This window comes from Glycine soja, chromosome 2, assembly GCF_004193775.1.
Source record: "Glycine soja cultivar W05 chromosome 2, ASM419377v2, whole genome shotgun sequence".
Taxonomy (NCBI): Eukaryota; Viridiplantae; Streptophyta; class Magnoliopsida; order Fabales; family Fabaceae; genus Glycine; species Glycine soja.
Window position 1 is genome coordinate 9,722,511 of NC_041003.1, and position 26,134 is coordinate 9,748,644.

The 26,134-nt window shown below is 28.3% G+C and overlaps 2 protein-coding genes across 3 annotated transcripts; both read left to right on the forward strand.

Annotated features, from left to right (window-relative positions):
* Positions 1-3,655: 3,655 nt before the first annotated feature.
* Positions 3,656-11,492, forward strand: LOC114386123 (PI-PLC X domain-containing protein At5g67130-like). Of its 2 annotated transcripts, XM_028346127.1 has the most exons (8): positions 3,656-3,707; positions 3,786-3,851; positions 8,511-8,624; positions 8,720-8,857; positions 9,298-9,387; positions 9,932-10,235; positions 10,737-10,960; positions 11,049-11,492. In XM_028346127.1, exons 1-8 carry the CDS (start codon positions 3,702-3,704, stop codon positions 11,112-11,114), a joined length of 1,008 nt encoding a protein of 335 aa, XP_028201928.1. In that variant the 5' UTR covers positions 3,656-3,701; the 3' UTR covers positions 11,115-11,492. The 2 variants fall into 2 exon arrangements, with proteins under 2 accessions (XP_028201928.1, XP_028201932.1); XM_028346131.1 differs by lacking the exon at positions 9,298-9,387.
* A 2,360-nt stretch (positions 11,493-13,852) lies between these two features.
* Positions 13,853-18,507, forward strand: LOC114386136 (PI-PLC X domain-containing protein At5g67130-like). Its single transcript, XM_028346136.1, has 10 exons — positions 13,853-13,909; positions 14,011-14,075; positions 14,167-14,232; positions 14,323-14,445; positions 14,564-14,701; positions 16,350-16,448; positions 16,607-16,910; positions 17,188-17,411; positions 17,504-17,590; positions 18,000-18,507. The coding sequence occupies exons 1-10, from the start codon at positions 13,870-13,872 to the stop codon at positions 18,162-18,164; spliced, it is 1,311 nt and encodes a 436-aa protein (XP_028201937.1). The 5' UTR covers positions 13,853-13,869; the 3' UTR covers positions 18,165-18,507.
* The last annotated feature ends 7,627 nt before the right edge of the window (positions 18,508-26,134 follow it).

Genomic DNA, 26,134 nt, shown 5'->3' on the forward strand with positions numbered 1-26,134 from the left:
TATATATTAAAAATTTATAATTATATATGTATTAATTATATATAAGTATATAATTAACATTATTTAAGTAAGAAAAGTTCATCCATACTCCAAAATAACAATTGATAATAAAAAGACATCAAAATGGCATTGTAGAGGTGATTCATTTTTCATTTTTTATTTTTAAAATCGATTAGGTCAAACCAGTCCAACCGGAATCTGGTGACCTAACCGATTGGGTCATCTCAGGTCAATTATGTGATTGATCCAATAGTGGAACCGGCTCGGTTAGGCCACCGGATCCCGGTTGATCGGTCGGGGCCGAATCGGATTTCACAACTATATTCATGCCAATGAGGAGTTGAAAAACTTATTTAAGAATTTAATTTTAAAAATAAGGATAAATTGTCATTTTTGTTCTTGAATGTGTAGAACGTCGACAAATTTATCATCAAATGATGAAAATTCAAATTTTAATTCCCAAAAGTGAAAAAGTGCAACAAATTTATTCATCCGTTAACTTCCATCTGTAATCATTAATGAAAGAGCCTACATGACACATTCAAGAACGAATTTGTCAGCGTTTTACACATTCATGGACGAAAATAACTATTTATTCAAAATATTATTTAATCTTCATTTTTTCTCTTTTTATAATTGTTGCAAGTAAAACATTACAATAAACACTTAAAAAATAGGAAAGCAATCAAACCGTAGAACAAACATAATAATAAGCATAATATTGAATGATAAGCATAATTTATCTGTTGCTTTGAAATTTTTATTGTGACAATATTAGGTAGTGATAAAATTGAGTTGTGTCTCATTTTTTTTGTAAAGATTAACTTAATGATTATGTATTTTTGTTTGAGTCTCATATTTGGGGAAATATATTGTCACATTAGAAATTTTAGAGTAATATAAACAAATTATGCTTATTAGTCAATATTATGCTTATTATTATGTATGTTCTAACTTATGTTTATTTTCCTATTTTTTAAGTGCTTATTGTAGTGTTATTCTTGTAATGATTAAACAAAGAGAGGAAGATGAAAATTAAATTATATTTTGGATAAATAGTAATTTTCATCTGAATGTGTAGAATGCTAACAAATTTATTTTTAAATGTACCACGCAGACTCTTTCATTAACGATAACGGACCAAAGTTAACAGATAGATAGATAGATTTATCACACACTTTTCTCACTTTTGGGAACTAAAATTTAAATTTTTATTTTTCGAAGACAGATTTTTCAATAATCTACATATGCAGAGATGAAAAATGACTATTTACTCTAAAAATAATCATTCAATCAGGTGAGCTCCCAATTAATGATATTGCAATCACATAGCAAATTGGTAGAGGAGATCCTAAATTTAATCCTTACAAAATTTATTATTGAGAAGGAATGATAAATTTAAAGTGTGACTAAAACCTACATTGATAATTAATTTCATAATAAAAAATTAAAACTTGTAAAAATATGTCATGATTTCACTTAAAAACTAAATGCTATAATTACGACCGTTTTAAAAAAAAAAACACTATATATGTATGAACTCTTTTAAAACTACTTTTATTTGTAAGACGTTAAATTTGATCAAATTAGAAAGGTTAATAACTTCCGACAAATATTTCAAGTTATGTGAAAAAAAATAGATACTCAATTTTAATTTAGTTTTGCTCACTTTTTTTTTTCTTTTTCTGGACTCCTTTAATTTAGTTCAATTTGAAAAACTATTAAGCCCACGCAGCCTAATGCACAATGACCAGACCTTTATGAGGTTCAATTATTTTTATAATGATTTATATTCTTGTTTATTTGGACAGTATATTTTATATTAGATTAAATTTACATATTAAAAAAAACATAAAAGGCTTTAAAATTAATATATATTTTTATGAGTTTCATTATGTTACAAATAAATTAAATATCAAATGTTAATAAATAATTTTTAATGTAGGAATATTATAATTACAGAATATGAAACGAAAATAATAATTTTATATAAATATTAATTACATATTGACTGTTTTGTTATTGATATGATATGATTATAAAAATAGTTTTTAAAAAATATAGACCAGTAGTAGATCAGCCCGCTAGACCCAAAGACTACAATGAGCTAAAATGGCCCAGCTAATATTAAAAAATGTATAAACCCCGTTACTATAAGCAAACCCAAATTCACATGTATATTCAATTTTATTTTCATTTTCTATAACCAAACAAGTTAGTTATCATTTTGCTAATTATTTTATTTTGTCGACTATAACTATTTGTCCAATTCGGGTTATCAAACAATGTTTAAATACTTTTTTTATTCTTACAATTTAGGTTTTTTTTTCATTTTTGTCTTTGAATTTTTTTTGTTTTATTTTAAATACTATCAAATATGTTTGCTTTATTTTTTATCTTTAAAGTCATTGGATAATTCTTTTTTGGATGTTTAATTTTTTTATTTTAAGGACGGAAAATAAAAGTTACATAGATTAGAAAAAAATGTTACATAGCATAAACAAAAAAAGTTGTACTGCTGATTGCTATTTATTTGTCAAAACAGCCCACCTAGTTCTACATTCTGTGAATCCGGGTGTTCTATATATAAAATCTTCCTTTTGGGAGGATGTGTTCTAAGTTAGGCAAGGCAAATTTGAAACACAAATTAATACAAAGTCTCTTTTTGTAAAGTATCTTTTAGTGAAATCATAATCACAATGGCCAATCAATGTTCTTAAAGGCTAAACGTTTCAAACATTCTTAAAGCAGTTAATTAATATATTAAAGGTGCTGTTAAAAAAAAATTAATACACGAAAGCTTACATATACATTCAAGGGTGCATATATATAGTTTGATCATTTTTCTGGGTATCTTTTCTTTTGTTTAAAATTCTAAAATTCAAATATCATATAGGACATCCAACTAATTTGATTTAAGTTGGGTAAATATTTTTTCTCTTGAAACTTAGCATGCTCAATATATATAACTGTTCTTCATCATCCATCTGATAAAATCTAAAATTCTTTTGTTTGTGAACATTCTACACAGTACACAAGATGAATATTGTATCATTTAAATGCAGAAGAAAAGGGCGCGCATATCTTTTGAATATAAATTTATTTTCCATTTCAATTCTAACATTACAAACAAATAAGATTTTGTGTAACAAAAAAGCTGATAATAATCTATTTTTAGATTAGCATATAGTAGATAATAGTGTTAGGAACAATAGCAAAAACAAAAAAAGAAACCCTTTTTTTCTAGCTTTTTCTTCGCATAAGAGGGACATCTCACTATAGACGTGTCATATTACAATAATTGAATAGTTCCCCGTTTTATTTATTATTTTCCTTCTTTTTTTGTTTTCATTCTTTGGGTCACTATCATGATATTATTGTTTGTTGCAACTATTTTAACTTTTAACAACACAACTCACACGTAATAAAAACAACTCAACTAATATCATTAGACCAAAGCATTCCTAAATTACTCTAAGCTGCATAACCCTTTGCAATTGTTTTAGACAAATTAATGGGATCCGACAATGAAAATATGATTAAAATATAGATTAGTAAAATTCAAGATATTCTCTTGTAGCCATTCAAATATATGAAGTTTTATATATATATATATATATATATATATATATATATATATATATAATGTATTAGTAGCTTGTCTATGTAATTCGTAATTTGGTGTTAAACCAAAATAGGAGATGGAGGTATATGAAATTACATTTGCATTCTTTCTGCTCTGCCATATTGCCTGTATTCACACTTTCATCTTTGTTATTTTGCAGAACTACCTTCTCATTGCTACTTTGATCAGCACAAGTCTCGTATTTGCTTGTTACATTATTCTCATGGTACTTTGTTTTACTAGAATATATTCCATTGCAAAACTAAGGCGTAGCAACTCTTGAATCTTAGGCTTAATTTTTTGGTTCTTAATTAGTTACAATTTATCAAAGACCTTCTTATATAAAGCTCTTAGAAATATTTAAAAGTTGTGACATATATATACTTGAACCATAAATACTTTATTTAAAGAAGTAATTCTTAGAGTAGCATTTTATTTCTAGGAATTATAGTGCTTGGATTTTTTTTAAAAAAGAATCACGATTTTAAACTTTCAGAAAATAATACCCCTTTCTAATTTTAAAATTTCTAAAATTTTGTTGCAAAATTGAAAAATATAAAAATTAATTTGAAAAATAGGCTTCATAGAAACGTTTACAATTATTTGTAAAACTTTAGCTCAATCTCTTATTCAGCCTTCTCTATGATAAAATGAAATATATGTTCAATACGCTTTTAGCCATTTATGAAAAATCATGATTCTTGATCATTTCTGTCAAGGACTTTGTCACAAAAAAAATAAAAATAGTTGAAGACCATTCAATGATTTTACTTCACGTTCTTCAAAATTCTTCTAAACCAAATAGCTACAAATATTTTATGAGTAGTTATGATATATTATGATTTCAGAGAAGATAAGACTTTTTTCTTCCTTGATGAGCATAAGACAATTTACTTTCTAAAAAAAATAATTAATTGATCTTAGAAGTCTTTTGCATAAGTTTATTAACTACCACATAGTAATATTTAATGATGTCACTAATAAAGAATAATAGGATTGGCCAAGAGTATTTGAGGTCCTATCCTAGGCAAACATTATATTAGGACTTTTTAGTAATATAGGTGGAATATGTATTATATAAAATTATTTTTAAATTTATTTTCTTTAATTTAATTTTTTTGATGTAAGATTAGCTATTAAATTTGTATAATCAGGTTTAGATATATATATTTTTTCATTTGATAACAAAATAAAATATTCAATTTTCTTAAGACACATTAGAAAACAAACAAGATTTATTAATTTAATTTTAAAAACTTCTTTCAACTAAAGTTACAATGAAATTAATAATTAATGATATTTTATATAAATGCATTTGGAAAAGATCTTTTAATAAATTTAATATTTTAAGTAGTGTTTTAATTTTTACACTTAAAATATTTTTTCTTTTTAGTTATATATACACATAAAATTAAAATTTCTTTTAGGGACCTAAAAATTAATTGACCTTAGTGGCTTGTCATAGGCAAATTTTACCCTTTGTATTGGTAAGGTTCTTATTAGTGATTCTACAAGTTTTCTATATGAAGTCTTATTTACCTTCTCCTTGTCATATCATTTCAAAAGCTTCTTAGTAACATTTATTAAAATATTTGGCAAGTTTGTATTATAAAACTTTTTCAATAGATTTACAACATACTTCAATTTTCTTGAGAAATAAAATTTCTTCAATGTTCTTAGAATAACTATATGCCAAACAAATACTCTGTAAAGCCTAAGTTCGTCATCTCGTGCCTAAGCTTGTTATATAAATAAGTTATCAACATAAAGGCAAATAATGATAAAGTCATATGCGTGCCTTGATTAATTTAGGATATGAAGAGAAGGTTAGCTATGAGTTATTTGAAAGAGTAAATTACATTTTAGTCCCTAAAAATATAAAGTACCATCATAATAGTTTCTGCTAGAAAATGTCAAATATATTCTTGAAATTAAAATTTGTTAGCCATATTAGTCCATGTTGCTAGTTTTGTTAGAGTCTACAATGATAGTAAGTTATAAAATTTAAGGACTATAATGATAAGTTGTACATGTCAAGAGGTAAAATGAGTAAATGAGAATAGTTTGAATTTCAGTTTTTTTTTTGTTGACATTTTTCTAATTTGGAGGACTCTTATGGCAATGCCTCACAATTTTAAGAATTGAAACAATCCACTTTTATTTCAAACTCCCAAAGCATGTTTTAGGTCATACAAAGCTTTTATAAGTTGACAACCTTATATTTTTTTCCCTTGAATTAATTGGATAACCTTGGGGTTGCTGTATATACATGTTCTATTGAAGTTTCCATTGAGAAGTCTGTCTTCACATCTAGTTGATAAAATAATGGCTTTAATTCAAGTAATAATAATGGCTTCGAAGTAGTTAGATTATATAAGAGAAAACCTTTTAATTCTTCACCATAACCAAGAGAAATTTATCCTTTTTACTCTCTCATCAAGCTTTTCTTTGCTTTAGGAATGAAAAAAAAATGATATACCATGCGATTAAAGAATTTCAGGAATAATCTTTTATTTTCTTTTGTGCCAAGTTTCGTAAAGTGTCATATTAGTCAAAGTTTTTGTTAACGTCTTGTGAAGAGAATTGATTATTGTTTTGGAAACTTATGCTCAAGAGTTATTTAGTAGTTCTTTGGCTTTCATCGCACTCGCCATTTTGGTAATGTTTTATATTCTTCTTATTGTTAGATCAGTCTGTCATGGCTTATACTAGTTGAAAGTTACTTTTGATTATTAATGTCATTTTCTTTACAGTGACCCCAGAAGAGTTTGTAAGTAAACTCTTTATCAAAAGTTCTTAAAGTTATAATGTTTTGTTGATTTTGATCTTTTATAAGGATCCTTGAGAATTTTTATGATTTATACAAGAAAAATTGTCCACATCATTATAGAAATATCACAAATAAATACTAAGAAATGTCTATTGTTGCTAAATGATGAAGTTCTTGTAGGTCCCTAATGGTCTGCCTGCACGAGCTATAAACGTCCTTTGACTCTCCAAGGTGAAGTTAGGAATGACAATTTTTGAATCTTGCCATAGATTCAACCTTCAATTCATATACATAATGATTGATATTTAAGGAAGGTCAATCACCACTTCTTTTTGTCGTAATTCTTTCAAATTTTGATAATTCAAGTGTCATCACTCTAACTAAAATGAAACCTTAAGTAGCAGAAAAACCTTGCTTAATTCATAGGTATGACATCCCCTCATTTGTTTTCTTTTTTCTTTTTTTATCAGTTATCATACATGTTTCTTTTTTTTTTTTATCAAATTATACTAAATAACATTTTAGTATGAATTGGCCAACACTCAAGATTTTGAGATATAATGAAGGAACATAGAATTCTTAGGAGTGACCTTATCATTATTTCTTGACCATTCTTGGTTTGAGCTTCCCCTCCCATATCCTCATTAAATCTTAATAATCGCTTTTGTAGTTATATTTTTTTGTGTTTCTTTTGAACAATTTTTTTATTGTAAATCTTGCTCTAAAAGTTTATCTAAAAATAGTCTCATATATCCTTATTTTATTCATGAACTTCAAGATAGTTTGTCAATTCATGAATGTTATATGTAGAAGAATTCTTAAAAAAAGTGTTTAATTGCACTCTTAATCTTTCTAAGTTGAATTGTGTATGATTTATGCCTTCCTTTTTTTATCAACTATTTAAACAGTTTTGGTATCATCTGTCAATATTCTTCTACTTAGAATCTTCGAATTTTTTTTTATCCAAATATTTATAGGTTTATAATGTATTTGAGATATATAGAATAAATTAAAAGTTTAGAAGTAAGAAATTTGATATAGAAACTTGATAAATTTGGAAGGGCTTTACAAGACATGAGCTTAGGATTTGAAAAAGATACTACCTATGGTCCTTTTTCTAAGAGGAGAAATTTTGTTCTAATTATAAGAAACAAAGTTGAGTCAAATAACTTCTTTGAATATCATTATTAGGAATACTATTTCGGGACCTTCATATAAGAAATAAATAAGTGCATTTTTTTACGCAATTATAAAAAATAAAGACTCATTTTCAAATTATTAATTGTTAATTTTATTGGTTAAATTATAATTTTTATCTCCATTAAATTTCTAATACACAATTTTGGTTTTTTTCGTGATTTTATTCCTTAAATTTTAAAAATTTATAATTTTATTTTAATATTTAATTTTTCATATTTTAATTATTCAACTTAATGGTTGAATAATGACATGTTAGTATTGTGATGAAGTATAATATTTTAAAAAATAATTAATTAAAATAAAAAAATAAAAAAATTAACTATGCAAAATTGAAGTTGAAGAAAAATTATGATTTTTTTAAATCTAGGGACTACAATTGCAAAATAATAAAAAAAATCAAAATCACGGATTAAAAATAAAAAAAAACTAAAATTACAATCTAGCTAAGTATTATTTTATACTCATAATTTATTAATTTATTATGAAGTCTAATAATGACACTTAGTCACTTTCCTTGTAACTGAATAATACATTGAACTAAATATAAATGCTTTGACCAATCAGTCATTGATTTGTGTGGAATTTCAAGAAAGAAATTTCACACTTTCCTTGTAACTGAATAATACACTGAACTAAATATAAATGCTTTGTGTGGAATTTCAAGAAAGAAATTTCACTAAAAATAATCGGTTAAATTTTTAATTCCGTATGAATATTTGACCCAAAAAGTACAAATGGGCCGCTTTGATTTATTGATAGACACATGCATCATGCATCGTGATTGTAAATTTTTTAATTATTTAACTTTTAAAAAGTATTTCATATATTAATTATTTAGCTTCTATCATAGGTTAATCCACTCATCATTTCAAGTTGATTAATTTTTTTTCTTTGTGAGAAACATTTTTCTAATAGGTAGGAGATACATGTTCTCGAGCCACTAATGATTGTGAGTTGGGATCACAATGCCTCGAGTGCAATTCGCAAAATCGCTGTACACGAATTCAAACTATAAGTCCTATTTCAAGGGTCCTTATTAACCTTTACCTCATTATTCTTTTTATTTTATCTTGTAATTGCTAATAAATTTTAATTTGTATATGATTATTGTGAATGATGTATAGGTGAAAGATCTCCCATTTAATCAATACTCATGGCTTACAACCCATAATTCATTTGCATGGAGAGGAGTGAACTCAAGTATTGGTTTTCCAATTTTGGGCATCATGAACCAAGAAGACTCCATTACGGATCAACTCAAAGTATGTTACAGAGTTTGTCAATTTTATTTTGTTAGAGATGAAGTAAATGAGAGTAACTATATTGATTGTTGGGTAAATAGTCATTTTTATTTTTGAAAGTATATAGGGCTGACAAATCCGTTTATAAAAAATAAAATTTAATTCCTATGTTCACATGATCATCAATTTTATGACATTTCTGTTTATATTTGTCAAGTAGAAGTTTTCTAATGTTAACATATGAAAATTAATGATGAAATGGATTTGTCTCACTTTTTATACTTTTGAAGATTAAATTTTGTTTTTCCATATTTCAAGAACAAAATTATCAGCCATACACACTTTCAATGATAAAAATAACTATTTATATATGATTGTTATATAAGATGTCATTTCAATTTCTAAAGACAAGTTCATATACACATATGCTTATAATTTTTATGAGATATTTTTCATTGCAGAATGGTGTAAGAGGATTAACGTTGGATATGAATGATTACAAAGATGACATTTGGTTATGTCAAGGACCATGCTCTAAATATACAGCTTTTGTAAGACATTTGTAAAATTTTCTAAATCACCACCATGAACAATGAAAATTTATTGATTTTGTTTGATTTGGTTATGCTTAAACATACATGGACTTTTTTAAGGAATTAGTATTAAAAAAACTATTTACATAAATAGAATAGTTTCAAAATTACTTACATGATACAAATTATTTTTGTTACTTAGGATGCTGGAGGTGTCACCCTAAATAATACTTTATGCTAATTTTTTGTCATATAGGAGAGACCTCATTTAGAGCGACATCTCTTGTTTTGGTCAATACATTCTTTTTATATTGATTATATCTACAATCGATATAAAAAATAAATTTTTATAAAAAATGAACACAAAGTGTTATTGGGATGATATTTTATGTTATCCTAGGTGGAAAAAAAAACCCATGCAATGTAAATAGTTTGAAACTACAGCCTAAATAGTTTTAATTTTTTAATACTACTTTCGTAAAAAAAGAAAACAGTCCTTAAACATGCTTTACTTCACATTCTTTAGAACCCTGGTTTTGATGTATGAAATATGATTTAACAGCTACCAGCAATTTATGTTCTAAGAGAGGTCAGGGCATTCCTTAAAACACATCCAACACAAATCATCACCATTTTCATTGAGGATCATGTAACATCACGAAATGGTGTGAATAAGGTGTTTAATGGAGCAGGGTTGAGGAGATTTTGGTTTCCAGCATCTAAAATGCCTAAATATGGCGGTGACTGGCCAACCGTCAAAGAAATGATACGTAGGAATCATAGGCTAATTGTGTTCACTTCAAATGCTACTAAGGAGGCTCGTGAAGGAATTGCATACGTGTGGAATTATGTTGTAGAAAATCAATGTGAGTCCCATACCATTCCTTCAAGATCAAGTTATATATTAATGGCTAAAATATGTTTAATCACTTTTATGTTTACTAATAATTTGTGAATTTTGTTTTAGATTTGTAATAAATAAAAAATTGTGTTGAGTATCTAATAAAATATAAAAAATATTTTTTTCCTTAATATTTGATTTTAATCTCTAATAAATTAACGAGTTTTATTTAAAATAATAATAAATTTTATTCATTTTGTATTAGTTCTTTGAAAAATATTTCATAAAGACTAATAACAAATGGATAAAAATTATTAGAAATTTAAAACAAAATTTATTAATTTATCATAAACTAAAACAAAATATTAAGAATAAAAAATATATTTTTTTTTATTTCATTAGGGATTCAACACAAAAAGAAATTTTATTAGAGACTAAAAATAAAATTTACTAGTTTATTAAATACCTAAAACATATTCTAACCTATATTAATTGAGGTCAATTTTGACAAGTTCTAATATTGTAGATGGGCATGATGGGATGAAGGGAGGTTCTTGTTCAAATCGTGTTGAATCATTGCCAATGAACACAACCACAAAGTCACTAGTCTTAATGAACTACTTTCGAAATGTACAAAATTCTAAAGAAGTTTGTAGGGATAACTCATCTCCATTGATTAGCATGATGAATATGTGCTTCATGGTTGCGGGTAATCGATGGCCTAACTACGTTGCTGTTGACTTTTACAAGGTAATTTTTTTAATAACACTTTGATAACCATTACCTACATATTGATATATAATATTCATTGGAGTTAATTTGTTGATGGAACATTTAGAGAAGCGATGGTGGGGGGGCTCCAGACGCATTGGATATGGCAAATAAAAACTTGCTTGAGACGTAAGAAATGCAACGAATGACTTGTATAATTATTTTTGTTATATAAAGATGAAGGATTACATACTGAAGAATATGTGTTCCAATTATATGTTGAACACAACTTTCTCTCTCTTTTAAGCATGTTATCCCCTGCATGCATGGTTCCTAATTTCTTTCCCTGGCCCCACTAGCTCTCATGGTATAGTAGCAACATAACTTTTTCCCCTTGTTTTTTCTTTTCAAATCAATTTGGCCTTTGGCACACATATGCAGCTTTACTATTTAACCATAGTATGAACTTGATTTTTCCCCTTGCTATTACTAAACAAGCAAGTTGGGTTCATATTTTCAATTTTGTTGAGTTAAAAAAATTCAGATTAATGGTTTCAAAATGTTATGCAAACTTTGGATTGTCATTTATAATGCAAATGTTACTGAGCTGCTTAATGCAAACTTGGCTTCCTCATTCTGTAAAAGTGAGATGTCGCTCGATGGAGCAAAAGGCAATGTTTTTGCTCCTCAGAAGACATTGAAGCCAAGTTCAGAAAGATATGAGAATTCTGCATATTAGTTAAATATATTAAAAAGTAACGAAAAGATTTAAATAACTAAATAAGATACGTGAATTATTACAAATCTTCCTGAGTTATTGGAAGAGGATCTAAATTAAGGAAATTTAACTCATTTGATTAAAAAAGGATACCTGACTTATTATAAATTTCATAATATAGTCTTTGATTTCAAAAAAAATAAAAAATTGTTTATCATCAAAGACCAAATCAAATTATATTATATGTCAATTTTGATTAATATAAATGAAGTGTCATGATTTAATTATTAATTTAATCCTTTGATTGTTAAAAATGTTTGATTAGGTCCTTTTCTTTTTTAAAAATGTCTCAAGGTGGTTCTTTCCATCCAATTGAACTTGAATCATTGCGTAGCGTCATGGAATTCTAACCATTATTCAAAGTTCTTTTTGTGAATATGCTTTTATTGGCGACGCAGACCATGCAAGCAAATGCTTGAGTCCTTGAGAGCTTTGTGACCATTATCACCTGAACTAAAAGCCACGCAAACCCAAATTTCTTCATAACTTCTGACCTTAATTAAACTACATATGTTAAGTGTTATACTTTATGCATGCAAACTAATTAAGCTGCATGGAGTGAAACAGTTAGAAAGCAAAATTGTTAATTAGAAGGAAAGGATTTTGGATAATTTAGCTTGCGAAGCCTTTCCAACTATGAAATGAAGCAATCTAGCTATCTCATGCTATAGTCTATAGAACTTGTACCTTACGGTGAAGCAATTTTTGTCATGCGTTAGTCAATGAAGCTTCAAAAGAGAGTTCGAAACAATAATTGCTTCAAGGGAAGAAAAAAAAAAGAGTTTGAAAAAATATTGCTTCAAGAAATAAACTTCTTTTTGTAGGAAGAAATTAAACAACATTAGCTTGTACGCATAACATTGATACGGCAGGAGGCTGAATGTTTCAAACTTTGTGACCTCTCACTATGTATAAATAATTATTTAAAAAATGCTAAATTATTTTTTTTAGCTCTTTATTTTTTTTAAAAAAAAATACCTAATTATTATGAAACACTATAAACAATTTTTTGCAATTAATAAGTATTTTTCTTTGAAAAATGCAAAATAAACTAAGCATTAATCATATACACGACGAGATACCAAAAGGCCATGATCAGCTGGTTCATTTCTCTTCTTTTCTAATGTTGTGGCTAGTTGTTGTCTTTTAGATATCTTTGTTAGGATAAAATACAAATAAAAAATGAGTTTAATTTTAATATTAGTGTATAATTTTTTTTCTTAAAACGTGTTAAGTTGTTATCACATGATTTAAATATTTTATCTATAATTATTATTATTATTATTATTATTATTATTATTTAAGAAGTTAAATTTCATGTTTCTTTTATTACAAATGAGGTCACAATAGCATATAGTAGATGTAAATTTAAATTCTTAATAAAATTAGGATTTGATCCTCTCACAATAATGTACCTAATTATATGGATTGGAGCCGGTTATTTAGGGTTGGACTAACCATTTTAACAATTCTGAATTATCACAACTAACATGCTTGTTAACTCAAATTTGATTATCAATATATCTATTACTTAGTATTGACCCTTTTGTTTCTAATAACCAAATATAAATCTTAGTATTGAGAAATACGGACAACACATACTGTTAACGCTTGTAAATAAACTAAAAAAAGTAAAAGTATATGTGCTTAATGCATAGAGTTATTATTTTTTTATAACATCCTTTGATAATTTATTTTTTAAAAGATTAAAAGACATGCATTATTAGTGTATTACATTGCCAACTATTTAGTAATTATTTTTATATAATTTTTAAAATAGTTATCATACAAATTAACAATTTTAATTTATGATTAGATAGTGTTACACTTTCAATTTCAATACATATGTTATTTATATATTTAGTGATAATATTTTTTAAATAAAATTTTGGATTTGAGTTTTGTAAATGAAAATAATATAATTAAAACGAAAGAATCTCTTTAAAAATTTTAGTGATCAACCAAAGTTTTTGATCGAATCTAATATATTATAACAATGTATACTTCATATCAATAGTATGAATAAAAAAAACAATTCAATGATAACATTGTTTTATTTTTCAGTTTACACCTTTTCACATTGCTCTTATTTTCTCCCTCTAATATTTTTTTTTAAGTATCTCTCTAATATAAAAAGGGTGTACCAGTGGAATTTTTTTTTAACATATATATGTTGATTAGGAGAAGATCATTAGTTAACACCTTGACAGGTAAAGCTGCTATAAAATGGTTCACGTTCAGCTCATACGTCTTGTTCACATGTTGTAGTCTTTGGAATTCAAATTTCGCATTCAATCTTTGTAACTGACAGATAAAGGCGACAATATCTCATCTTTCCTCTCACACCATCAACAAAACCAAATAATGATGATGCAGGTATATCTTCCTTCCTTCTTCCTCATGCATGCTCTGTTTTTTCCTCTGTTCCAAAACAGAGACTTCACTTTCCTCTCTTTCTTTCTCGCAGAAGCCAACACTAGCAACAACCCTTTTCGCCGTTTTGCTCCTTATCCCTTCTTCACTTGCTCTCAAGGTACAAAGTAACAGCTTTAACACTTCTCAATAACCTTTTTTAGCTTTTCTCTTTGATAAACCGGTTTCTGAACTTGACATTCTTAAACAGGAAGGACAAACATGCGTAGCCGACAAGAACTGCGACTCGGGTTTGCATTGCGAAACTTGCGTGGCCAATGGAAACGTGCGACCACGTTGCACTCGGGTTCAACCAATCAACCCCACTTCAAAGGTCTCACTCTCAACCCTTTTTTCTTCTTTTGTTGTTCTGTTTTTTTTTTAGTTTTGTTTTGTTGTGGCATGAAAATGGTATCTATTTTAATGAAGGTTTCGATTTTTTGAATGAATAGATAAAAGGGTTGCCGTTTAATCGGTATTCATGGCTGACGACGCATAATTCATTTGCGATTTTGGGTAAGAAATCAATGACGGGTTCTGTTATTCTGTCTCCAACCAATCAGCAGGACACGATCACAAGCCAGCTTAATGTGGGTTCTGTTCTCTTACATCACTTTCCATTTTTCTTTTGGAAAAACTTAATATGGAGTTGTTTAATTTTTAAGCTTTGGATAAACTACTTGCATGACATGATACAGTATAAGAGAAATAAGAAATTAAAATGAATTGAGTTTTTTGCGTAAATTAAATCTTTTTATGAGGTTTATAAAAGTTAATTACACAAATTAATTTTAGTTCATAGTGAAGTTCAATTTTTTTTTTTTTTACGTAAACACAACTTTCATGTTCTTCGTCAATTAGAATTGCAATAATAAATAATACATTCATTGTCTGAGGACTTTATAAAGTATTTGAATCACAAACTTTCACAAATATTTTATTTTTAGGTATCAACAATCCATATACAATAAAGTCTTTCATAAATGATAATCGCCATAAATGACCTACATTAAAAAGTCTTAAAATATTTTTTTTTTACATAAAAAAAGTCTTAAAGTATAATTTATATGTTTGTTGAACTCTAGCTTGCATATAAGTTTTGTACTCTTTTTTTTTTTAATATTGTCATCTGGTTACTTGGAAAATTTTGAACTCCTAAAGGTGGAAATTAAGTAAAGGAAAGATCTTTGAAACTTTAAGCAGTTGTTTGGAGATCATTTGTCGTGTCTCTCATTGTGTTCATTATTCTACTTACCGGGAAAGTAAAGCTTCTGCTTTGTGCTCATTGTAACGGAACATTAGGTCCCCACTTTCTTTCTTTTCAATTCTTTTTTAACTGAAAAAGTCTGAAAGTGGTTGGTTATAAGGTTGCGTGCTGCAGGATAAATCCCTATTATGAAAACTTCGCCCAAGATTGTGTCATGTGAGAATTTACATTTTAAATTAACAACTAGAAATTTTTTACACGGTTGAATAGTTCAAATGGTTACTAGTTTAGTTGAATAAGTTAGGGACTTAATGTGAAATGGGAATTTTTTAATTTTCTTAATGACATGCATACATTGTTGAAGCCCACCATTGACGAGGATAGCCCTTATCTGCTTTCCTACGAACAAGAATGTCTTGCATGTGGGAATTTATATATTAAATTGACTAAACAAGTAGGATTTTTTTTCCATGATTAAATAGTTCAAATTGTTACTAGTTTAATTTGATTGGTTAGGGACATAGTGTGAAACGTTAATTATTTTTTCTTAAAGAATCTCTTAAATTTTTTAATGACACGTTTGGAATTGTTGGAAGCACAACAATGATGAGGAATGGGTCAAAGTTCAAACATGAGCAAAACAGCAAAGACATCTATTTTATACTCTCACAATTGGTCACTTGGTAGAAATTATTCACCAACTTTTATACAGATTGAATAGCATCATTTAAAAAATAAAAACAAAAGATACATAGTACAAATTACAAAGAGTATGTTAATAAAGATTAGTCCATTTGATAAGAGTGAGACTTATATCTGACAAGGATGTGGATTTGATTCTTCACGTGAAAGAGAAATTATCCCTTGTGAATTTGATAAGAGTGAGACTCATATGTGACAAGGATGTGGATTTGATTCTTGACGTGAAAGAGAAATTATCCCTTGTGAATTTACCAATGCGTAAAAGAAATCTAAAATGATTTCAGTTTAAGAGCTTCGGAACCTTAATTATGCTCACATTTATCTCGCAGAATGGAGTACGAGGGTTGATGCTTGACATGTATGATTTCCAGAATGATATTTGGCTGTGCCATTCATTTGGTGGCCAGTGCTACAACTACACAGCTTTTGTAAGTAAAAAAAAAAATGGCTTAGCTATTGCTATTCCAAATTAAGGATAGTCAATAATGCAATTACAAAACACTATTTCTCTGTGACCAAGAAATCTGATTATACTTCTCTTTCAATAATGAATAATTAATATTTATCTGGTATGTGAACAATGCAGCAACCTGCCATTAATGTTCTCAAAGAGATTCAAGTATTTCTAGACGCAAACCCATCAGAGATTGTTACTATTTTCATTGAGGATTATGTTACATCACCAAAAGGCCTAACAAAGGTGTTTGATGCTGCTGGACTGAGAAAATACTGGTTTCCAGTGTCTAGAATGCCCAAAAATGGTGGAAACTGGCCCACCGTTGATGATATGGTCAAGAAGAATCAACGTTTAGTAGTCTTCACTTCAAAATCATCTAAGGAAGCTTCTGAAGGGATAGCCTATGAGTGGCGATATTTAGTAGAAAACCAATGTAAGTACTACAAGTTCCTAAATTTTAAGTTTAATGCGGAAACAAAATTATTGATAGAGAAATATTATTAGCATAATCTCTAAGAAATGATTTTAAACACACTCTTTATAAATGACTGAAACTTGCTACTAAAAATCATAAATTTGCATGAGCCTTACTCTTTATTTAGTGAATCTCAGTTATGATTTTGTAATTTTAGATAAATTTTAATCAGTAGTAAAAAAGTGTGTTATTATTACTACTTTTGGTAATTGAGTTTTGGGAATGCAATTTGCAGATGGAAATGGAGGCATGAAAGCTGGTTCATGCCCTAATCGTGCAGAGTCACCATCTATGAACACAAAATCAAGATCATTAGTTCTAGTGAATTTCTTTAGAGATCTTCCTGATGTAACTAAATCTTGCAAGGACAACTCAGCTCCTTTGCTTAGCATGGTCAATACATGCTATGAAGCAGCTGACAAACGATGGCCTAATTTCATTGCTGTTGATTTCTACAAGGTATTTAAACATTAGCCATGTTTGATATTCCCAACTTATAGAGTAATGATGAAAGTAAACATAGTAAACCTTTTATAACATTGATGTTTCAGAGGAGCGATGGAGGAGGAGCCCCTGATGCAATAGATGTTGCTAATGGTCATCTAGTTTGTGGGTGTGAAAACTTGGCCTCATGCAAGGTTTGCAGCAATTAATTGTATAGTTTCACTTGCGAAAAGAAAATATTACATAGTCTGAGAACAAGTGGTCTAACTAATCTATACTTATTTATATCAAAGATTTAATAACATGTAAATATAACTAACAAATCGTTGGTCTTAATAGAATTGAGTTTGGATTCCCTAAGTATGGTAACAGATTTAAATCTTATAGATAAAAAAAAATATGATTAAAAGAAAAGACTCTATCAGAATGGATAGTCAGATTTTCTTATAAATATTAATAATTGGTAAAATTAATAAATATTTCATATCAGTAACATAATTAACAAAAAAAAACATGTCACATAAAAATGAGTTGTGATTATATAGTCTACCATAGTACTCTCACTCTCTTAAGTTTGCTTATAATGAAATTGGATTTGTGCAGGCTAATATGACATTTGGAGTGTGTCAGCTACCTGAGGCTGAAGCCACTCCTCCCCTTGCAGCAGCAGCACGTAACACTAGCTTTGGTATTCGAAATTGCAAGCCAGTTTATTTGCTGTGGTCTTTAGCCACCACTGTTTTTGGGGCCTTGCTCGTGGCATTTTGAACAGACATTTCCCTTCATAAAATCTAAGTAGAAGAGAGTAGGAGAAAAGAAAGTGTGTGAAGAAACCATTTTTGGGGGATCACGCTGAATGTGCGTGAACATTTGGTGCAGTGCAATGGTTTTTGTTATTTTATTTTATTTTATTTTAATTTTGAAAGAGGAGCTTTGGAAGGTGTAGTTGTAATTTTATAGTCATAGTGGGTATGCAAATGCAATGGGCTCTCTGAACTTAATATTGTTAAGTTATTAGTGTGCATCATGTGGTGAGGGTATGGTATCATTGATTTAACGTGCATTCAAAAGAAAAATATATAAGTGAATTTGGGAGACTGTTTGTTCATGAGTTGCCCATCCAAGTAACAATTATTCTTGCGTATATTTGACATTTATACACCTTGTGTAAGAGAAGCCTTTTATTTTATATACCACTGTGATTTTTTTTAAAAAAAATTTCCACCTTAAGTAATGTTATTATGTAAGAATGAATTTATATGTCCTATAAAATTATAAAATACCAAATATATTAGATTGGTTTTTACACTTGTAAAACCAAGATTGTATTGAACATCTCCTACATACTAATTTGGTGGCCAGGATAAACAACATATGATACGATACATTATTATATATTATTTCAATATATTGTTGGGGATTATTAGTGCATAAGTTATTTTAGATGAAAAATAAATAGGCATCCTATAATCAAACCATTTTTAATTATTATTGTCATTGTTATTATTATCACAATCTTCATATTATCACTATCACTATCAATGTTATTATTATCAACATCATTTTTTTATTTTTTTTACATGTTATATTCATGTCATTATTGTTACCACTCATCATCACTATTATTATTATTACTATTATCTGTATCGTAATCACATCTTTGTGAATGCCATCATCATTTAAATTTAGTTTGTAGCAAAAATTCTTAAATAAACATATAAAATTAGCTTATTATATCAATAAGCCATAATCACAGCTCATGCATAGCTGTTCACCGACCAAATTCTACCCCATTTCAAATCCCATAATCTAAAATAAATTAAATGAAAAAGACCATCTTGACATCTTCGAACTCATTAAGTTCAAGAAAGGCACATCATATCTTTCTTGTTAATTATTTAATGTACCTCATTGTTTGTTTTGGTGCACCCCAAGTACATTATGGATTGTCCCATCTATAATATATTTGAGGTGTAACAAACAAATAACAATTTACGTTAAATAATGCCTATCTTCCTTTTGTGTTTCCTCTCTCATTCTGCTTGCATATGCTAGGTAAATGCTCAACAAGCACCATCAAGAAAACTCCAAAATACCTAACATAGCAGCATCCATGTAGGGAGTTTTACAACCTCTTCTCCACATGCTGATCTGTTTCACCCTCCACACTCCAAAGTCATTAATTTTTTTCATGTTAATGTTAATGTTAATTTTAAAGTCTTTAATTTATTTTTTTGATTTTGTTATGTTAATTGCTAATTCTTTAGTTGATTTTTTAATGTTCCGTTAGTTATATAAAATCAAAGTAAAAATAACCTAGTAAAAAATTACATGAAGAATTTCTTTAGGTTACACAATGAAGTTGTCTTCTTGTGTTCAATTTTTTCACTATTTGTGCTTACTCGCCTCTAGCTCTTGACCCACTTCTACTATAATGTACTAGTAGTTGTGGTGGTGAGGGCCAAGTCTCTTATCAACACTTTGAGTTGTTATTGTTATCATCATCTATCTTCATATTCATTATTACCATTGCTCCTTCAAAGACATAGATGATAATTTGATGTCATTGCTTTATATGTGAACAACTGAACATCGAGAGTCAGTGTTCATATTAGTGGATAACATAGAAGGAGGAAATAGAATGGAAGGAAAATTGAGGCACATAGCTAGCGAAACTATGCGCTGTTTCTGGCATAAAAGATAAATCCTTCAACTTGAGTTTGAGGGTTAGGCATAGAAAAATGTTTGAGGTTTGAAAATGTACCCTGTTTAGCATATTGTTGATGTGCTTGTGTCAATGTAGTACTGCAGCCAACAAATATGTATCTTATTAATTTTTTTAATCTCCTACTTTTTGCATCATGTGTTGAATTCCCCTCAAATAGCACATGTTGCCGAATTTTGTACTCTTGCAGCCAACGCATCTGTTTAGTCTTGACTATTCAACCACATAATCTAAAGAATGATAAACGTGATACTATTTGATAAAAATGACAAATGTGGTACTATAACCAACATAATTAGGACTTTCATATTATGCATTTCTTGAAAAATTGTGTTGGTAAAAAATGGAGATGAAGAACTATAATTTGTACTTATAATTTGAGTGTTATTGCTCTTGTTTGAATGTGTGCCTCGTACTCTTGTTATTATTCACAAACATCACTTACATTATCTCTAATAATTGGATGGAAAAATATGTTTTTGGTATATGTAATTTTGGTCAAACTTAATTTTGATTTATGTACTTTTAAATTAATGAATTTATTCCTCTAACTTTACATAATATGTATGAATCTAATCTCTTATCCAATTTGTCACTAAATGTTAAATTTAAACATGAAGAGAAACTAAATTCAAATATTTTCAAAAGTTGAGTGACAAAATTGATCGATTTAAAAATACAAGGACCAAAACCAAATTTAAGTGAAGGTGTAGAATTTAAAACTCATTTTTTTCTAATAATTTAACAACATATTTACAAAATATTGTGTCACAACACTTTTAAAATAAAAGAGTTTATATTTCTCCATTACCAATATACAAATTCATATTTTTATTTAATAAAGTAAAATAATAAAACAAATACCCATAATCACCCTTGTTCTATTCTAATGAAGAAATTTTACAAAAAAAATATTTGTGAGAAATTTTTTGGAAAAAAGTTAAGTTTGAAATTGAGATATAAGTTAAACATATACAAAAACTTGTAACACTACATTCAAAGAACAAATTCATATGGAGAGATGATAGATCAAGTTACTTCAAGAATTTTTTTTTTTTTTATATTTCTTTTGTCTTGAGTCAATGATCAAATGTGTTTTTCAACCCTTTGAATCAAATCTTGATCCTGTTTGTGGTGCATGACTCTGACCTGTCTAAATCACTTTTTTCATATCTAATCAAATTTAAAATGTATCATCCCTTTTATTTAAAATAAATAATTTGAACAAAATTTTACAAGATATTATAACAAGTTAGTATTTTTTTATACTAAAGTATTTTTGAGTCAAGAGCCAGAAACCAATCCTTCAAAATATTGAGAATCTGAGATTTATTTAAAAAAATTTAACTTCTCCTAATATATTCTCTTTCATACACAAAAACTTGAAATTTGAACCAATGGCCACATGCTTGAAGAACTTAATTTTGTGTTATTATAACGCAACATATAGATCTGTATTTAATAATAATAATAATAATAATAATAATAATAATAATAATATGCTCAATTTTGTAAGAATGGATAGTTTAATTATTTTATCATTACTACGACATTTAATTTGATGATATTAGCAATTTACTATAGACTGGACAGTAGGTACTTCACGGGCTGCTCTAGCCGGTATGGTCCATTAACAAAGAAGTAATATAAATACAAGGGAACTGTTATTCTGAACCCATGTATTTCTATTCTCCCTTTCCACGTGGATACAATTTTATGAAACTTCAGAAATACCCTTTCAATGGAAATATGATTTCATTGTCAAATCTACAACAATGGAACCCTATTTCCATTGTAGTGTTTGAGGGACAAAAACACATGTATAACAAAAATGCTATTTTGTTGTATATTTGTACAACCAAATTGTATTTATGTTGTAATAAAGGGGTGTAAAAAATATGTAACTGAAACAAAATAATTTATGTTGTAATAAAGGGGTGTAAAAAATATTTAACTGAAACATGATTCTGTTTTTATTGAATATACGATGGGATCGTACTTTCTTTACATCTTTTTTTGGACACCCTTATTTTGCAATAACAGAGTGTATATTCAATAAAACATAACTGCATTTCCATTGAAAAGGATACACAACATACACCAAATTTCGTCTCACATTTTTTTAATTCAATTATGAATTAGAAATACCATTCAAATCCCTAGGAATATTAAATTCACTTCCACCTTTTCATAAAACACTAACCATGTGTATAGAATTTGGGGTACACCACCATTTACAGAACTTTCAGACAACAGAACATTTCACACAAATATGTACTTCAATTAAATGATGACTTACCTTACACCTTCACTGAAACTAGAAAGGGTCATTCAAACGGTTGATAAAACATTCATGCCAAACCCAATTGTGACCATTGTTCATCCATACATACAACAATGTTCAACAAACTTCAGCATCTTCCTAGATATTGACGCAAAGCGGTTGCATGACATTGTGCTACTAGGTTCTCAGGGGGCATGTGCGATGTAATGTGGTGCAACGTAGATCTCGCGGGGCAAGGTGGCCGGTGCGGCACTGCTTGGAACTTAATGGCAGGGCGGTGTTGCTTGGTAGACAATGTTAGGGGGTGGAAAGTCGGATGGGAAGGGGAGGAGTGTAAGGATTTGGTGAGTGGGCAAAATGGAGATTTCATGTTTTTTAAAAAAGGTTGGGGTGAGGATAGTAAAAGGTGGAGCTGAGAATATAAATTACCTAAATATAAAAGAGAAAATAAAAATGGACCGAGCCTTCAGAAGAAAATAAACTGGACCAAATTCAAAATTCAATTTCTGCTAGAAAAAAAAATTCAATTTATGATTAAAAAAGGAGTTGAAATCAGAATAGACGTAAAGATGAAGACAGCTTATTGCTAGTAAAATTGGTGGGGTTTGGAGTTTTAGAACATTTTAGGGGTCTTAATCTTAACTCTTAGGTTGAGTTGTTGGCAAGTATGCTATGAGTGTTTCCTGAATCCGGTGACTGAGTTTCCTTGACCCCAATTTAGGGAAACTATCCCTTTATCCTGTATTTTTTTTAACTTTTTATTTATTTAATAATTATTTATTGGGATTTAAATTTTTAAATAATTATGTATAAAAAATTTAACTCCCTTAATACATTTTAGAATCCGTCATGTGCTTACATATAAAGCTTAAATCTGAAACTTAAGAGATCAATTAATAAGTATCAAGCAAGTCGCCCATTGTAAATAAATCTATATCTTATGACTTATGTCATATATACTTTGAGACTTGAGAGTACCAGTCTCTCTTTTAGACATATTACGAAAAACTAAAAATTTATTTGGTGTTTTCCCAATCTGTTTAATACGTGTAAAGGAGTAAGTTCTAAGCACACGACGGGGCATCATTTTCTTCCGTGATTGGATGTACATTAGAATTTACACTTACCATGCTTTAAATGCACGCCCACATCTTATGACTTAAAGATATAAATATAAGACAGAGATGCATTAATTTATCTGGGAAGATTTTCAGTACTAGATTCAAACTTTGACCGCAGCTGAATCTAAATCGGCTAATTACAAAAAATAAAAATAAAGAAAAATCTGAATTGGCTACTGCCACCAATCTTACTTATGTAATTTCAGGAGAGATTATTAACATTATAATTTGTGTATTTACATTTCTTGTTTTTATTTATTTTCATTTATCCTTGTTTTAGTTTTTTTAAAATAGACTTAAATCATTTACATTCTGGATTATGCTTTCATTTTATTTATAAAATTGCATTCAATATTTATATAAATAGAAAATAATTTTGTCTCAAATTTAGTTTTTGGAAATTTGTTGATTGAAATATTGAATGGAGTCTTTATTTATTGGACAAGCTATTAAAACATTTTTATCAATCTAATGTTGTCTATCCTGTAGATGTTTTTTTTTTGTTTTATGAAGATATAAATATGAAATGTATTTTTGTTGTTTTATTTTTATCATTTTTTAAGTATAATATATAAAAATAAGTTAATTTAAATTATTTTAAACTTGTTCCAAATAAAAACTTGAGAATAAAAATAAATTTTAAAAATATTTTAAAAAAAACAGAAATATGAATAAACATGTATTGTACTGCATGCAACTGGCCAAATAACTTCTTCCCATTCTAATATCAAATTAGTTCATTCTTGATTATTGCCTTATTGCCATGCGCAATTCACAACACCCCGTCGAGGTGTAGACCCATAAAATCTTTCCATTTCCATTTTATTTTTTTTACTGAAAATATTTCCATTTCTTAAAAATATACTAGTTTGCAGGGCTTTAATATATGTAGTCTAGTAGTATATTGTGTATATAAATCCATTGATTAAGTTATACATAAATGGCATTGCTAAATGCTACAAAATGTTGCACCTCAAAGTCTGGCCCTGGCGTTAGAGTCAGAGGTCGCAATTGAAAAAAGAAAAGATGGACGATATTAGGGGACCACGCACCAACCCACAATATTGGTTTATACTTTATTATTCTTGTTAATTAATATCTTAAAGTATTAATTAAGAAATTATAAGAAATATTTTTTATTGAGAAAATCATGAGATAACGTTAAAAATGATAAATAATATAATTTTACATTTTAATAAAAATATTTTTATTTCTTTAACTAATATCACAAGCATAGTGACCTGGTTATCATTTCTCATATTTTATATATGCTAATATTCTATGAATTGAAAGTAGGAAGGGTTTGGATTTGGACTAAAAAAAATACAGAGTAGGAGGGTGAACACGTGGGGGAGCAAATGCATGAACAGAGTGGAAAGTGGGTTCAATTATTGGTCAAAAGATTATATTAGATTTTGGTCTTAAAAAAATACTAGTACATTAGACGAATCAAGCATTATTATTCTTACTTAGGGCGAATCGCAAGGCCAACTAGGCTTTGCTTAGTATCCACACTCATTTTTCTCTCCTGAGACTTTCCATGCATGGGACATGGTGCCATAGGAAATGTCTCCGTAAATAACATTCGTATAGCTTCTCTCTTATTTTATTTTTATTTATTGTAACTCTAATATAATATATGGGGTAATCTATTTGTAAAGTGAAAAGGCATCTAGATTTTATAGAGTTCACTCATGAATCATGAGGGCAAGTCAGCCATTGATTTGCTTTTCCAGCGCCTCATCCACTAGCATCACTTTAACTAGAACTAGGGTCACCATTCGTTATATATATATATATATTCATTAAAATTACCTATGCGTAAAAAGAACAGAGCTAAGTTAGCCACTTCAGTTCATATTTCACAAATTTCGAGTCATAGCTAGTGCTTAACTTTTCTCTATGGTGATTAAGCTGTGTTCTTCATGGGAGGTCATTTGAGCACTGTGCCAGATTTATTTATAGGGGAACCAAAGGAGTTAACGAAGGACCACTCTACTTTTTGTGTCATAAAAATAGTATCAATTGAATTTAAATAATTTCTAAAAACTATAAAATGTCGACCTCACTTGTTGATCACGTCCGCCATGTGTAGTGTAACTAACTGCCAAATCATCCAACAAATTTTCCTACCTCAATGAAGGCTATATAAGGTCTATGTGCTACCAGGTAACATTCAATTTTTTTTGGTCATGCATTTTCCTCATTCTTCTACTTATTTGAGCATTTGGGTGTTTGTAGGTGACCACCACCATACCATATTAAATTTTATAGTATAGTAAAGACATCCGAAAAGTTTCCTTAAAAATTGGTTTATAAAGGGATGACCTACCCAATTATATAAACACTTATCAAGTTTGTTAAACATCCGATGTGAGATTATTCTCAACAGGAACTACAAATTGGAGGCTTTCATCACTCTACTACTAGAAAATAACTAGGGTGTTAACAAGACTTTATTAACATCGATTTTTAAAACAAATCAATATTAACAATTTCATATTATTTATGAATATAATATCACGTTTTTTTGTTAACATCAATTTTATAAACCGGGTAACGATGTTAAAATGATTTTTTGTAGTAGTGCTCCAACAAATCGTCATTG

Bases quoted from the DNA above. Each gene is read 5' to 3' on its own strand.
- LOC114386136 (XM_028346136.1), top strand. From the start codon at position 13,870: ATGTTGATTAGGAGAAGATCATTAGTTAACACCTTGACAG. The intron at 14,446-14,563 runs GTCTCACTCTCA...TTGAATGAATAG, and splicing joins CAATCAACCCCACTTCAAAG to ATAAAAGGGTTGCCGTTTAA. The intron at 17,591-17,999 runs GTTTGCAGCAAT...GGATTTGTGCAG, and splicing joins AAAACTTGGCCTCATGCAAG to GCTAATATGACATTTGGAGT.
- LOC114386123 (XM_028346127.1), top strand. The intron at 9,388-9,931 runs GTAAGACATTTG...ATGATTTAACAG, and splicing joins GCTCTAAATATACAGCTTTT to CTACCAGCAATTTATGTTCT. The intron at 10,236-10,736 runs GTGAGTCCCATA...CTAATATTGTAG, and splicing joins TTATGTTGTAGAAAATCAAT to ATGGGCATGATGGGATGAAG.